This window comes from Mytilus galloprovincialis, chromosome 6, assembly GCF_965363235.1.
Source record: "Mytilus galloprovincialis chromosome 6, xbMytGall1.hap1.1, whole genome shotgun sequence".
Classification (NCBI taxonomy): Eukaryota; Metazoa; Mollusca; class Bivalvia; order Mytilida; family Mytilidae; genus Mytilus; species Mytilus galloprovincialis.
The window spans coordinates 21,321,575-21,337,634 of NC_134843.1; the positions used below are offsets into that span (position 1 = coordinate 21,321,575).

The 16,060-nt window shown below is 33.0% G+C and overlaps 1 protein-coding gene across 1 annotated transcript; it reads right to left on the reverse strand.

Moving 5' to 3' along the window:
• Positions 1-167: 167 nt before the first annotated feature.
• On the reverse strand, positions 168-5,929 carry LOC143078537 (uncharacterized). The gene is made up of 4 exons (XM_076253399.1): positions 5,881-5,929; positions 3,357-3,719; positions 1,678-1,998; positions 168-499 (listed from the first exon to the last, which is right to left on the reverse strand). Exons 1-4 carry the CDS (start codon positions 5,921-5,923, stop codon positions 168-170), a joined length of 1,059 nt encoding a protein of 352 aa, XP_076109514.1. The 5' UTR covers positions 5,924-5,929.
• Between the last annotated feature and the right edge of the window lie 10,131 nt (positions 5,930-16,060).

Below are 16,060 nucleotides of genomic sequence, written 5' to 3' on the forward strand. Positions count from 1 at the left end.
AATCGAAACAACGAACCTGATACACTCCATTAAAGTAACAGAGGACAATTGTAAGATAATTCATGAATAATGTAACAATGTAGAATAATTACATTAAATTGAGCAAAACTGTTTTGGTAGTTGGTGATGTTTTATGATAAGATATACTCCAAAAACAACTAATTGCATTAGTACTTACTATGTATATAAATAAGTATCTTTGTTGATGTTACTAACTGTGCTTCCTTAAAGTTAATAGGTTCGCAGTACATTGATTTGTTATGATCAGCAGACATCCAAGTATATGTCAATGTACTGGAAGATATAAATGTATTGCCAGCTTGTTCGGAAATATGTATCGCTGATTGTGTTGTTAAATTTTGGGTGCCAATGTACCATTGTATCCAGGCAGCGGGACGATAAGGGCTTGTTGTGCATGTAAATGTTTGTGTCTGTCCTTCTTCACCGTTTAATTGGTCGTTGGTACCAGCTGGTGTAATAGTTATAGTTTTCACGGATACTGTAATGTAACGATAAGGCTTCGTATAAAAAAAATAATGATAATTATCGAAGATAATTTCGTACACCAAATGCACAGCTTACTAATAGAATGACATTTATTGTGAGAGGAACTACAAATCAAATTAAATTCTATTAATGAAATACTGAAGAGCAAGAAACTGTGTTATTAGAATAGTAATGATGCAAACGCAAGCACAGGAACACATGTTTGCACATCGGAAAGATACTAACATAAAAAGAATGTTAAAAATTGAAAACTATGTGACTGTTACTACAAAGACTTCAGTGAAGCTCTATTCGTCCTCTATAATACCGATATTATTTAGAAAAGTGTTAATGTAAACTGATACTTATAATATATATTGTCTGTGTGGCAGGTATTTGTTTTTACACACAGGCAGAGAATAAGAGGAACAAAACAAAGACATAAGAGAATGATTGTAAAACCGTTTCATTGCTACCCCTCCCCTCTCAGAACACATTTATGAAAACCAATGAGCCCGTCTGTAAATTCTGCTCATTTTGAGTTGATCCATTGTTTAATGTTTTTTTATTACATGAGTCCCATAAAAATTGAACTTGAAATGAAATATCTTAAATGAAACCATCCGAGCACCAGGGATCATCCCCACTTATTGGTGAGGTTCGTGTTGCTTAGGCTTCTGTTTTTATATTGCGTTGTGTGAACTATGGTTTGTCTGTTTGTCTGTTTCGTTATTTAGCTATGTCGTTGTCATTGTTTTTTTCAATTGATGATGTTGATTATCCCTCTTGTATCTTTCACCTCTCTTTTATAAGTTAAGTTACAAATTGTCTCTAGTTCATGCGATTCAGAGCTTGACGTACATTTTACAACGTTGACAATTGTATAAGATCGTATCTGGACTTTAAATGAATAGTTTATGTTTTATTGCTGTATTAGTGACAACATGTAAAAACAAAATATTCCTGTTTTGTTATATAATAGAACCATTCTTCATGTTATTTTAGTTTGAAAATCAATTTGTTTTATGAACCTGAATGCCAATTATTCGATATGAATGAATACAGATGCAACGTATATATGTTAGGAGATGCAACCCAACGATCCACTTAAACACCCATTGAAGTATCAAAAGTATAACATATGCATTAATGTCTAAGCCTCATTACCTATTGTCTTTACATATCACTTACTTCTAACATACATTTCGAAATTATTTGAAGGGTTTCCTATTCCAAATGGACTTTGACAGTTCCATTTAGAATTATGTAAACTGTCTGTAACAAATGCCCCAGGAATGGTGAATGTGTAAGTTCCGGTAGTAATGTTACAACTGTACATGTTGTTTGAAGAACAACTCGAATCCAGCTTACATGTACCATCCTGGACTCCGTTTACTACACAATAAGGTCCATCATCTTTATTAAAAGCTACAAAGGTTTGATCAGTTGAATACGTAAAAGAAAAATTGACACCAGTTGTAGCTCTTCTTGATGACGTTGTAAGCTGAAAGTCTATAAGTATATATCATGAATGTTACAAAAGACACATTGACAAGACAGTGATGGGTATATGACTTCTTAGGTAGGTACTTTCGAAGAAACTTGCAGCTACAAACATTCTTAGTATATGTTATACCGGTATATAAATTCTATTATATGCTAAACTAATGAAAAAGAAAACAGACATAAAAACCCCAGCTTTCTGTCTATATAATGTAAATTTGAGAACATCAAACTTTTAACCTAAGTTAAGTTTTTTTGTCATGCATGCTGGTTGAGTCTGAATAACCATTCATCAGCATTTAACCCTAATATAAATATGCATTGAAATGTTTTCTCACTTGTCAAGGATTTCCTTAACACACATGTAGAAAATTATGAAAAGGACAAGACACGATATGATTGTCAAGGGAACAACTCTCCATCAATAACCAATATGATGTTTAAGACATTAATTATATTTTTTCACCTGTTACCTTTTGATGGCTATTATTCGTTTGTTTCTCTGTGCCATATTTTCTCCCATTTATCTGTTTATTTATTGTAACCCTGTCGTGTTATGTTGTCATTTTAATGTTATAATTAACACTGCTATTTAAGCGGAAGGTTTGGCATGCCACAAAACCAGGTTCAACCCACCATTTGTTCATAAAATGACCTGTACCAAGTCAGGAAAATGGCCATTGTTACATTATAGTTCGTTTCTGTGTGTGTTACATTTCGGTGTTGTGTCTCTGATGTGTCGTAGTTCTCTTATATCAGATACCTTTCCCCCAGTTTTAGTTTGTTATCCGGATTTGTTTTTTTCCCTATCGATTTATGAATTTGAACAGCGGTATACTACTGTTGCCTTTATTCATCATACGGCCTTCGTGAATGTGACAATCTAATACCGTTCAGTAAAATGTAAAATGGTCAGAAATGACGAAGTTAATGTAAAACAATTAAAGCGAGTTTTGGGTCTAATTTTACACTCTACCTGATATTGTGGGATTAACTTGTTACTTTTTAAAAGTGTTTGAAAGATGGCAGTATTTGCTCTTGTTCATCTTAATAATGTATTGGTCTTTGATTTTTGAAAATACAAAAAGAGGTAACGAAAATTGGACCCTAAATTAATGCTTTTAGATTTTCGAATGTTTCATATGAAATTATGACATCTATAGAAGTTTTTGGAACATGTCTTTTTTCGTTTGAAAAAATGTAAATAGAAATTTAAATTTTTTATTTTTAAACTCTGTTAATTATCATATATACAAGCACACTTTTATGGTCAGGTAATTGTAGTGCTCATAGCGAGTGGAATATAAAGATTCAATTATTTGGGTTAAAAACTTGGAGTATGATTATTTTCTAGCCATATACCTTACCTTTTACTAATATTGTTGTTACAGCAGAGGCAATATCAATACTTGTGCTGCTTCCATACTGTACAGTACATGTGATGTTACTATTATGGTATTTAGTTGTAACTGATTTAATTGTAAAATTGTATGGACCGATCACTGTATCACAATTTACAACATAGTCTGAGTCCAAGGACAGTGTTGAACATACACCCTTTAAATTTCCAAGCGTCACCGCAGTAGTTCCGGCTGGCTTTGTGCTATCTCTTATGAAAAGAAATCTCATGGAATAAGTTGTTGTACAAGAGAATGTTACTGGACTGTTTACAAGAACGGTCACTGTCGGGCCCGGCGATAATGTAACCGTTTGTGCGATTGTAAGCTTTACTGAAAAAATTCAAACACAATTACAGTAAATGCATAAAAATTATTTCTGTAATCTTTGAGAGAGAAACATATCATGAAATAGATTTAAAATCATTTGAGCAAGTTGTTATTATAACGTTACCATAACTTATAATCCGTCATACATATGATTATTCACAGAAGGAGTACGTTTATTTCACTGAGGAAACTTAACATATATTATGTTTATAATTAAAATTCATAAAAAAACATCATTGATGACGGTCTGGAAAGTTAAGATTGTTTATATCAAGTCTTCCAATGGTAACGAACAAACTGTACTCCTATTCTTTTTTATTTGTCCTATTGTTTTTATAAAGCGTCTTAGGAAGAAAGAAAATAAGTGAACAGTATCTGTACACTTCATTTTCAGGTAAATAGATGATGTTCTCTCACTAAATAATTCACAATTTGGTGACTGTTAAACGCATCTATACTACGATCTGGAGATAAAGGATACACCGGATAAGCAAAGTATGCCTCATATCTTGACCCACATCTAGAAACTAACGATAAGGGTCAATTGAAAACAAAAATTTCCGACAAAAGCGATGAATTCAGCTTTCAAATTGTGAAGTTTCAATTTAGATGTAGCAAAATTCAAGCAGCATCCGCATACGGAGTATATATCACACCGTGAGTTGATACGATATTCCGCGGCCTTATTTTCCTATAATGAGTTCCTAAATAAAGGATACCTGCTCACACAGAATTAATTAAACCAAGAGATCAAAGTGGTGAAGTTGAAATCATCCCTTCGTTAATTTTACGGACGCTATCACGAGTTGGTCGGCCGTTATGCAATATCTGTTACACACATGACGACGTATGTGATAGAATTGTCGTAAGTACAATCCCGTCCCCTTTTTCTTGAATGTAACCTACCGAATAAGACTTATCATTGAGTGTATACTTATATGAGCAACACCGTGGGTATAACACATGGAACATGATCTGTTTACCATTCCAGAGCATCTGATATCACCCCAAACTTTAATGGGGTTCATTTTGAGCAGTCTCTAATTTCTAAGTTAATTTTTACGTATCGATGTTTGTCTGTTTTCCTTTTTTATTTTTACCCATGTTGTCAGTTTATTTTTGACTTAGAAGGTTGAAAGTTCCTTTAGTAAATATGACCCTCTTTATGGATCAGTGATATCTGTTCTCCTGAATGATTCACGCAGCTTAACCTATTTGTAAATCAAAAATATCATTTGTTTTATCTGTTATCCTCTTATCTCCAATTGCTCTTTATAATGTTGAATAAATGTGATTGTTAACATGTAATACTAGTTCCATTCTTTTTTTTTAATTCCGACTTGTTATATTATGACTCTTTAGAGTCAGTCGTTGAATCCGATGCTGTTCTATATAGTTTAACAAATGAAATAGCTAGGTAATGTCTTGAAAAAATATATTAATAAAAATCCATTTATATTAATTTACTAAAAAGCCATTGATGATGACAGCGGGATTCGAATCCGCATTCATGGGAAATAGAGACAGAATTCTATCTGACTGAGCAAATAAAAATAGCAAATATACTTTCATTTTCAGTCCAAATTTCCTCGACCTTTAAACAGCACGACTTCTATTATAGTTCCTACATATTGTTTTTATCTATGTCATATGTGAAATATTTGCCATTGGACTTTGAGTAACAAAAAATCAATTAATCATCCGACTGTTATACATTGACGTGTGCACCAAAATAATTTCAGATAGAACATCACTGTTGACCCTGATTTACTGCATTGTTTTGTAACAAAGCATGCAGGTAGGTAAATGCTGTTTGAGAGTAAATTGCATATTTAATCATTAAAAAAAACATTAGAATTTGAAATGATTTTGAATAAGTGTAGAAACTTTCATACCCAGAACTAACCTTGATCATTCCTTATATCATCCAAATGTTTAGAGAAGAATCTTCATATACAAAAAGAGATGCAAATTGAACAACCAAGCATCGTTGATATGATCGTGTGAGGTCAATTGTGCCTAATAAAGTTGCAACCTTTAAATCATTTTAATGCACTTTGGATATTTTTATCCGACTTCATGAATAATGAGGACAGAACGAATGATACCGAAAGCGCTTTAGATCTATAAAAAGCTATTAAGTAGAAATAAAAGAAAAACTCACCAACGGTTGTTATCAAAATATGTAATAGCAAAAGGGAAGCCATTGCCAAATAAACAAGGAAGTTAGTCAATTGTTCATTTTTTTTTCGTTTACAATCTTTCATTTAAATTTAGACGATTTCTTTATGTATTAGCTTTTCAAAATTGCAGTCCTGATTTAACATGATTTGATTTACATAAATACTATTTCTATGTTGACAATGAGCGACAAAGTAGTAATATTTTACTATGGAAAGCCTCAGCTGTCATATATTAGAGATTTACATAACGTTATGCTGAAACTTCCATTGTAAAGTTAATGCAGCGTGATGATGTATTAAATCATCAAAATGAAAACTTTAAATAATAAAATGCAAAGTTGAATCTGCGTTGTGTTGACTTGCAACTTCAAGTGTTGATGTTGTGAAAGCATCGTGGTAAGCCACGGCGTTATGATGATATGCTTATAACAGGTAACTTTGAGTCGAAACTACATATTGTTGAGTTGACATTGCACGATGTAAACTTGATACTCGTTAAAGCTTAGACGTACTCTTTCTTTATAAAGCACAAAGATGTCAGTATTCACCTCAGAAACTTACAAAACCTTTGAATAGACTTATTAAGAAGGGATATAATTACGATACTGTTGTCAAGTCATTAAAGATTGCATATTTTGGCGTTAATATTGAGTCACTAATAAGGTCTTTGCATCGGAACTAAACACATTTATTCTAAAAACAGTTGTTGGCATGACACGGGTTATGTTCTTCTCATATATGTTATGATGGTATGATACTAAACCCCTAACGGGAAGGATTGTGCCTGATGTTCATATGATGAAATCATAATCTTTCATGCAGTTTAATTGAAGTCTGGAGCTGGCATGTCAGTTAACTGCTAGTAGTCTGTTGTTATTTATGTATTATTGTCATTTTGTTTATTTTCTTTGGTTACATCTTCTGACATCAGACTCGGACTTCTCTTGAACTGAATTTTAATGTGCGTATTGTTATGCGTTTACTTTTCTACATTGGTTAGAGGTATAGGGGGAGGATTGAGATCTCACAAACATGTTTAACCCCGCCGCATTTTTGCGCCTGTCCCAAGTCAGGAGCCTCTGGTCTTTGTTAGTCTTGTATTATTTTAATTTTAGTTTCTTGTGTACAATTTGGAAATTAGTATGGCGTTCATTATCAGTGGACTAGTATATATTTGTTTAGGGGCCAGCTGAAGGACGCCTCCGGGTGCGGGAATTTCTCGCTACATTGAAGACCTGTTGGTGACCCTCTGCTGTTGTTTTTATTTGGTCGAGTTGTTGTCTCTTTGACACATTCCCCATTTCCATTCTCAATTTTATCTTAGATTGCTAGGATAACAAATAAAACGAAAAGTTGAACTTTATGATGTTGACTTATTATTGATGAATATAAAGTTTAGATATCACAACGTTATATCATTATAATGTCACGATAGGCTTATCATGATGTATGTAGACTTTAAACTACACGATGTAAAGCTAAACTAGCATACTGTTATATTACTTTGATGTCACGCTAAGCTAACCATACAATATGCTCACTAGAAGGTGTAACACCACTAATTCAGGCCCGGCCAGAAAGCACATACCAGAAAGTAGTACATATTTAACACAAAACCTTTCCTACGCATGGACATAACTTTCAAAATATTTATAGTATTTTATTAATTTTTGTATCAAATGAAAGCTGCATGACTGGTGATCATTGTAGAACAATTTTTGACTGATAAATTTGAATAATAAAAAAATTGTATGAAATTTAAAAAGGAGGGTACATTTTGCCTTTTTGTCAGATCGGAAGTACCTGTTTTGGTACATCCGAAGTTCCGGGAACCATTTCTTTCTTATATGCCATGTAAGGTATGTTGATTTTTTCGGTACAGGACACCAGAAGGTGTTGCTTTGACATGCAATGATTGTCACTTTGTTTGAACTTAAGATAAAAGAGCTGTGACCACTCGAATTGAGGAATTTAACATAGAAAGCAACGGGGCCATTAATTAGTGGTGTACTTCCTATTACAGAGAATGATCAGAAATCCAATTTTTAGAAGTTGTACCTATTCCAATGAAAATAAGTCAAATTTGATGTTAGTAATCATGTTTAATCATCTTTTTTTGGTGAAACATCCTGTTTATGAGAAATTTAAGCTCTTAAATTGGCATACACAAGTATTTTAGCCTTTTATGGTCATATAACATGCATGCAGTTAAGACTTGGCTCCAAGTTCTTATTTTTGCATTTTTTGTGATTGAAATCAATAAAACATGTATTTTTTTACTTGTATATGGTACAAAATAGGTTTTAGTCAAAATAATCTTATGATTTTTCAAGTTTTAGTGTGTTTCATATGGTAGCCTTTTACAATCTAGGCAAATGGTATACACTAATATAAGAATTCTAAAATATCACTGTACATGCAGTTTTGAACCAGGTTAGCAAGTTATCTAGCCGAGGGATATATAAATTGCTCTTAATAATCTATGTTTTACCACAGAATTATGGTTTATAAAAAAAAAAAGCCCTTTTCCAATTTAAAGAAAAAAGGGGGGACAATTTTCTCATTTAGGTCTTAAGTTTGGACTAATATATTTTTGTTTGATGAAGAACCTCTGATTAAAATATGACTATTGGTAAGCTCATAGCTTTCCTAATAGAAATTAATAAATAAAACAATGATATTGAGAATAAAAAACGTATATTGGCCATTGGTAATACCCATATGCAGTTTTCTTTGAATAACCCATATGTTACTACCAGTCCACTTTGAGCTTAAAATTAGTAAAAAAATATATGAGCTCAAGCTTTATATGTTTTTTATAGCTTGAAATAGTTCATAGAATGAAATAAAGTAATGCTCGAGTCAATATAGCAAGTTTGGTTCTGTTATAGGTGTAACACCACTAATCCAGGCCCGGCCAGAAAGCACATACCAGAAAGTAGTACATATTTAACACAAAATAGTTCCTACGCATGGACATAACTTTCAAAATATTTATAGTATTTTATTAATTTTGGTATCAAATGAAAGCTGTATGACTGGTGATTATTGTAGAACAATTTTTGACTGATAAATTTGAATAATAAAAAAATGGCATGAAATTTAAAAAGGAGGGTACATTTTGCCTTTTTGTCAGATCGGAAGCACCTGTTTTGGTACATCCGAAGTTCCGGGAACCAGTTCTTTCTTATATGCCATGTAAGGTATGTTGATTTTTTCAGTACAGGACACCAGAAGGTGTTGCTTTGATATGCAATGATTGTCACTTTATTTGAACTTAAGATAAATTAGCTGTGACCACTCGAAATTGAGGAATTTAACATAGAAAGCAATGGGGCCATTAATTAGTGGTGTACTTCCAGAAATTACACGACGTAAAGTTGAAAGTACGTGTTGTTGAGCTAGGATTGCACAATGTTAAATCAGTATTATGTCATGATAAGCTACCAATGCAATATGCTCACTAGAAATTACACGACGTACAGTTGAAAGTACGTGTTGTTGAGCTAGGATTGCACAATGTTTAATCAGTATTATGTCATGATAAGCTACCAATGCAATATGCTCACTAGAAATTACACGACGTACAGTTGAAAGTACGTGTTGTTGAGCTAGGATTGCACAATGTTAAATCAGTATTATGTCATGATAAGCTACCAATACAATATGCTCACTAGAAATTACACTACGCACACTTGAAAGTACGTGTTGTTGAGCTAGGATTGCACAATGTTAAATCAATATTATGTCACGATAAGCTAACCATACAATATGCTCACTAGAAATTACACGACGTACAGTTGAAAGTACGTGTTGTTGAGCTAGGATTGCACAATGTTAAATCAGTATTATGTCATGATAAGCTACCAATACAATATGCTCACTAGAAATTACACTACGTACACTTGAAAGTACGTGTTGTTGAGCTAGGATTGCACAATGTTAAATCAATATTATGTCACGATAAGCTAACCATACAATATGCTCACTAGAAATTACACTACGTACACTTGAAAGTACGTGTTGTTGAGCTAGGATTGCACAATGTTAAATCAATATTATGTCACGATAAGCTAACCATACAATATGCTCACTAGAAATTACACTACGTACACTTGAAAGTACGTGTTGTTGAGCTAGGATTGCACAATGTTAAATCAATATTATGTCACGATAAGCTAACCATACAATATGCTCACTAGAAATTACACGACGTACAGTTGAAAGTACGTGTTGTTGAGCTTGGATTGCACAATGTTATATCATTATTATGTCACGATAGGCTTATCAAACATTATTTTGACATGAAACGACACGCAGGTGGAAAAACGGTCCACTAATGTTGGATCTGAGGTATCTTGCAAATAGTGCCGCATATGCGTAGTAGGTATATGATATAAAAAGAGAATATATTCAAAATACATTATTTTACTTTCTTTTTAACACGGTCCATGTAATATTATCATTTCAAAATTTGAAAAGAAAAATTCTTTTAAAAAAAAATCTCTTATATAAGCTGAGCGTTTACAATAATAGTTCAGAACTATTTTGTTTTCTACAGCGCCCAACATTTAGGAGTAACAGTGAAAACTCGCTGTAGGTTAAACAGATTTATACAAGGTTGATTATGTTTATATTTTCTTCTGCACTTTTGACTTTTCAATAAAATTCCCTCACATTTGATTTTTTTTTGGCTCTATCACTTCTTCAACTGTGGTCGCTTTACCGGATAGCACAAACAGGCGACTAACGGATGGAAAAAGTTTTACGTTAACAAAACTGTTATCCGTTGGGAGTCCGTTCCGATGATGTACAGTACTGACAAAATAAAACGGACGCGTAACGAAGGCACAACGGACACACACAGAATATGCAACGTACGCGAAACGGAAACGTACAAGACAGAACGGATGTCAAACATACATCGAACGGACTATTATCGCATACAACGTACACCAAACGGAAGCATATCGGATAAAATGGAAGAACACATGTAATATGCGAAAAAAATGAAAGGCGGCAATAATAATACTTGTAAATCGCATAAATATTCAAAAAGTTTCCGTTTAGCTGGTTTTGGTTTGTTTTTCAAAATGCCGCCAAAGGGTAGTGTCTTGCCTGAATAAGAGTACGTCTAAACATAATCCAGTATCAAGTTAACATCGTGTAATGTCAACTTAACAACATGTAGTTTCAACTCAACGTTACGTGTTATAAGCATATCATCATAACGCCGTGGCTCACCACGATGCTTTCACAACATCAACACTTGAAGTTGCAAGTCAACACAACGCAGATTCAACTTTGCATTTTATTATTTAAAGTTTTCATTTTGATGATTTAATTCATCATCACGCTGTATTAACCTTACATTGTAAGCTTCAGCATAACGTTATGCAAATCTCTAATATATGACAGCTGAGGCTTTCCATATTTTACAATGACGACATCAGTTTAGCCGGAATATAAAAATTAATTGAAATGCTTGTTCCGCTTTCAAGCATGTTCTAAAGAGATTAATGCGATACTTAAAGTTCTTATACAATTTAATATTAGTTTTACTGGTTATCAATTTTTCTGAAAGCATTAAAATCATTATAATTTTAATATGTTGCATCCCATAAATATATGTAAGTGATTCATCTTCACTTATAATAAGTACACCCGTTTTCGCCACCTTATTTCAAAACAAAAATGTTCAATAATTTGGTGAACTTCTAATAAATATATAGTTTTTTGTTGTTGTTTAAAATTTTATAATATAATAACATTAGCTCCACCAGTTACTTTAGGAACCCAGATCTTGTCACTTCTAAGACTGAATATATGTGTCCTATCAGTGGAACCAAGAACAAGTAATAATAACTCAAAGGAGTCCTGTCTTATCTGCAATCATACATGTACCACCACTGACCATTTCTGTCATGTTGTAGATATAGGAAGATGTGGTGTGAGTGCCAATGAGACAACTCTCCATACAAATAACAATTTAAAAAGTAAACCATTATAGGTTAAAGTACGGCCTTCAACACGGAGCCTTGGCTCACACCGAACAACAAGCTATAAAGGGCCCCAAAATTACTAGTGTAAAACCATTCAAACGGGAAAACCAACGGTCTAATCTATATAAAAATGTTGACCTATTTGTAGATCTTACTTTGCTGAACATTATTGCTGTTTACAGTTTATCTCTATCTATAATAATATTCAAGATAATAATTAACTAGAGGCTCTAAAGAGCCTGTGTCGCTCAACTTGGTCTATGTGAATATTAAACAAAGGACACAGATGGATTCATGACAAAATTGTGTTTTGGTGATGGTGATGTGTTTGTACATCTTACTTTACTGAACAGTCTTGCTGATAACAATTATTTCTATCTATATTGAACTTGGCCCAGTAGTTTTAATGGAAAATGAAGTAAAAATTAAAAACATTTATGAAAATTGTTAAAAATTGACTATAAAGGGCAATAACTCCTAAAGGGGTCGCCTGACAATTTCGGTCATTTTGACTTATTTGTAAATCTTACTATGCTGAACATTATTGCAGTTTACAGTTTATCTCTATCTATAAAAATATTCAAGGTAATAACCAAAAACAGCAAAATTTTCCTAAAGTTACCAATTCAGGGGCAGCAATCCAACAACGGAATGTCCGATCCATATGCAAATTTCAAGATAGATAGATCTTGACCTCATAAAAATTGTACCCCTTGTCAGATTTGCTCTAAATGCTTTTGTTTTTGAGTTATAAGCCAAAAACTACATTTTACCCCTATGTTCTATTTTTAGCCATGGTGGCCATCATGGTTGGTTGGCGGGGTCAAGTCACACATTTTGTAAACAAGATACCCCAAAGATGATTGTGGCTAAGTTTGGATTAATTTGGCCCAGTAGTTTCAGAGAAGAAGATTTTTGTAAAAGATTACTAAGATTTACGAAAAATGGTTAAAAATTTACTATAAAGGGCAATAACTCCTAAAATGGTCAACTGACCATTTCGGTCATGTGACTTATTTGTAAATCTTACTTTGCTGAACATTATTGCAGTGTACAGTTTATCTCTATCTTTAATAATATTCAAGATAATAACCAAAAAACAGCGAAATTTCCTTGAAATTACTAATTCAGGGGCAGCAACCCAACAACGGGTTGTCCAATTCATCTGCAAATTTCAGGGCAGATAGATCTGGACCTCATAAACAATTGTACCAAATGTTAGATTTGCTCTAAATGCTTTGGATTTTGAGTTATAAGCCAAACACTGCATTTTACCCTTATGATCTATTTTTAGCCATGGCGGCCATCTTGGTTGGTTGGCCGGGTCAAGCCACACATTTTTTTTAACTAGATACCCCAATAATGATTGTGGCCAAGTTTGGTTTAATTTGGCCCAGTAGTTTCAGAAGAGAAGATTCTTGTAAAAGTTAAAAGACGACACCGGACGACGACGACGACGACCACGACGACGGACGTCGGACGCAAAGTGATGAGAAAAGCTCACCAGGCCCTTTGGCCCAGTTGAGCTAAAAACAGCAAAATTTCCCATGTCAGATTTACTCTAAATGCTTTGGTTTTTGAGTTATAAGCCAAAAACTGTATTTTACCCCTATGTTCTATTTTTAGCCATTGCGGCCATCTTGGTTGGTTGGCCGGGTCACTGGACACATTTTTTATACAAGATACCCCAATAATGATTGTGGCCAAGTTTGGTTTAATTTGGCTCAGTAGTTTCAGAGGAGAAGATTTTTGTAAAAGTTAACGACGACGGACGACAGACGACGGACGACGGACGCAAAGTGATGCGAAAAGCTCACTGGCCCTTCGGGACAGGTGAGCTAATAAAAAGGAAGGTTTCTAGTTGGGCTCAAATCGTGGTTGATAACATATTTGTTCAAATGCGACATCAAATTAATCGGCAAGTCAAAATACAAGCGGAACAATAATTTTAACTGTATCAAATAATGGAAGCAATTACTGAAACCTTGCCCCCTTACACTCTGTTTTTCAAATTTCTTTCTGCTCTGAATTGATCTGACGAGTTTAACCTTTTACAACTGATCTTTATAGTTCGTTTTCATTTTGTACTGTAACACCAATGTTCCAGGTGAGAAAAAGATTGATCTCGCCTCATCCATTATGTGACTGTCTTATGTCCGACACCTGTATTTTTAAAAGTAGTTGTAGTTGTTTCATGAATGTTACATCTGTTTCTCGTCAAATGTTATATTATAAATTATGCCATTAATTTTTTGATTTAATTATTTCATGTTTGACCGTATAGTACGATATGGTGTGGGTTTATCTTTTTGTTGAATGCATTTGGGTTGCCTATAATTTATAAAATATGCCCAATTTGAATTGTGTGTATAGAAATGTTGTCTTTCGTTAATCATACCACATTTTCTTATTTATTTTTATATTTGTTCCAAACAGTGAATTTCTTAAAAAGAGGGACGAAACAATACACTTTGGGTCCTTACAAAATTGTTGTAGCATTTCCAATTTGTCTACGGGTAATTGGCATTGCATTGTCCGCCTATGTTTTTCTCGGCAAACTATACATGAATCTACGACTTTGCTTTTCTGAATTATCAGAAAAACAGATGCACAGAGAAGAACCATGAGACTTAGTTTAAAACAAGTAAAATTGTTTGAGGTAAACTAAAAACAATACGAATAATAAAAAGTTAATTCTTCTGGTAATGAATGTGTTGAGATAAAACAAATTGGTTTTAGGCGACTCTTTCAAACCTGATTAACGATTAATTCATACAGAATGAACAAGTTGCAGCTTATAAACCATAAACATTCCTTTTCATCTCGTATAAAATTCTTATTATGTTCACACGATACGCTCAAGTCAAAGCACCTCAATACAAACAAATGCTGATTTGGCAATTTCATTGATAACAAAAAAAAAATAATAAATAAATTTGAAGATAAAAGCAAGAATCCATAAATAGATATTTTTTTTAATTAAAAATATATGCCCATATTATTGAATAAAAAATTATATATACATATACTATTTTATTACAAAATTAATAAGCAAAACATGTACATGTATAATAATTTTTATTATATGTTTACTTTTATAATGTTTAGCTAATTGTATCATTAGTCGTGTAATGAAGGATTTAGAAATGATCGCAATTGGAAGAAAGAAACGAGTGTGTCTAATAAAGGCAACAATAGTATACTGCTGTTCAATAGTCATATATTGATAAAGCGAAAACAAATATGTACTACAAATTATAACAGACGGGAACACATCAACTATAAGAAAGCAACGGAACTATAGAAACACTGATTGGAACAAAAACAAACAAAAACATACATAGAAACAGACGATTTGATAACAACTGACATATTCCTGGCTTGATACAGAGCATTTTAAGAAAACAATTGGTCGGTTGACCACGGTTGTATAGCTAATTATCCTCCCACTTAATACCGTTCATAAGACAACTTTAAGTGGCAGTGCGAAAAAACACCACTTGCACTATAATTGTTATCACAGAGAGAAATTTTGTATGCAGATATTAATCATAATTATTATAAAAAAACTAATTGGTTTTGTAAATGTTTATTTTAAACCGTAAAGACATACAGACAATTGTGTGAAATAACGAGAATTGTTATAATTTAGACTTATTGCTTTTGTCTCTTCGCACATAAAGGGACGTCCATTAAATTTCAAGGAGAAGGGGGATTGTGGATTATTCATTAAAAAACTATTCAGATTCCTAAATTGATGAAAAAAATATACGCTGTTTAAGCAGAGAACAAACATGATATATTTTGAAATCCGGATTTTCCCCATACCATATAGTGTTAAATTTTGAACAAAATAATATGATTGATAGCGTTGAAAAATGCTGAGTTCACACGTAATTCGAATTCGATTCGCATTAACTAATTCGAATTAGTTTAATTCGCATTCAAACACGTTTTACGTCCTAACGTCATTTCTAATTCGAATTGCAATGCGCGTCAAATTCGCTTAACTGTCCTAACGACGTTAACTTTTAATTCATATTAACAAAGACATATTTCTTATGCGAATTAGACAATTCGAATTAATTCGAATAAAAACAGAAGAGTGTGTGGACGCGATCAGCAAATTCGATTCGAATTAAATGTACGTGTGAACGAG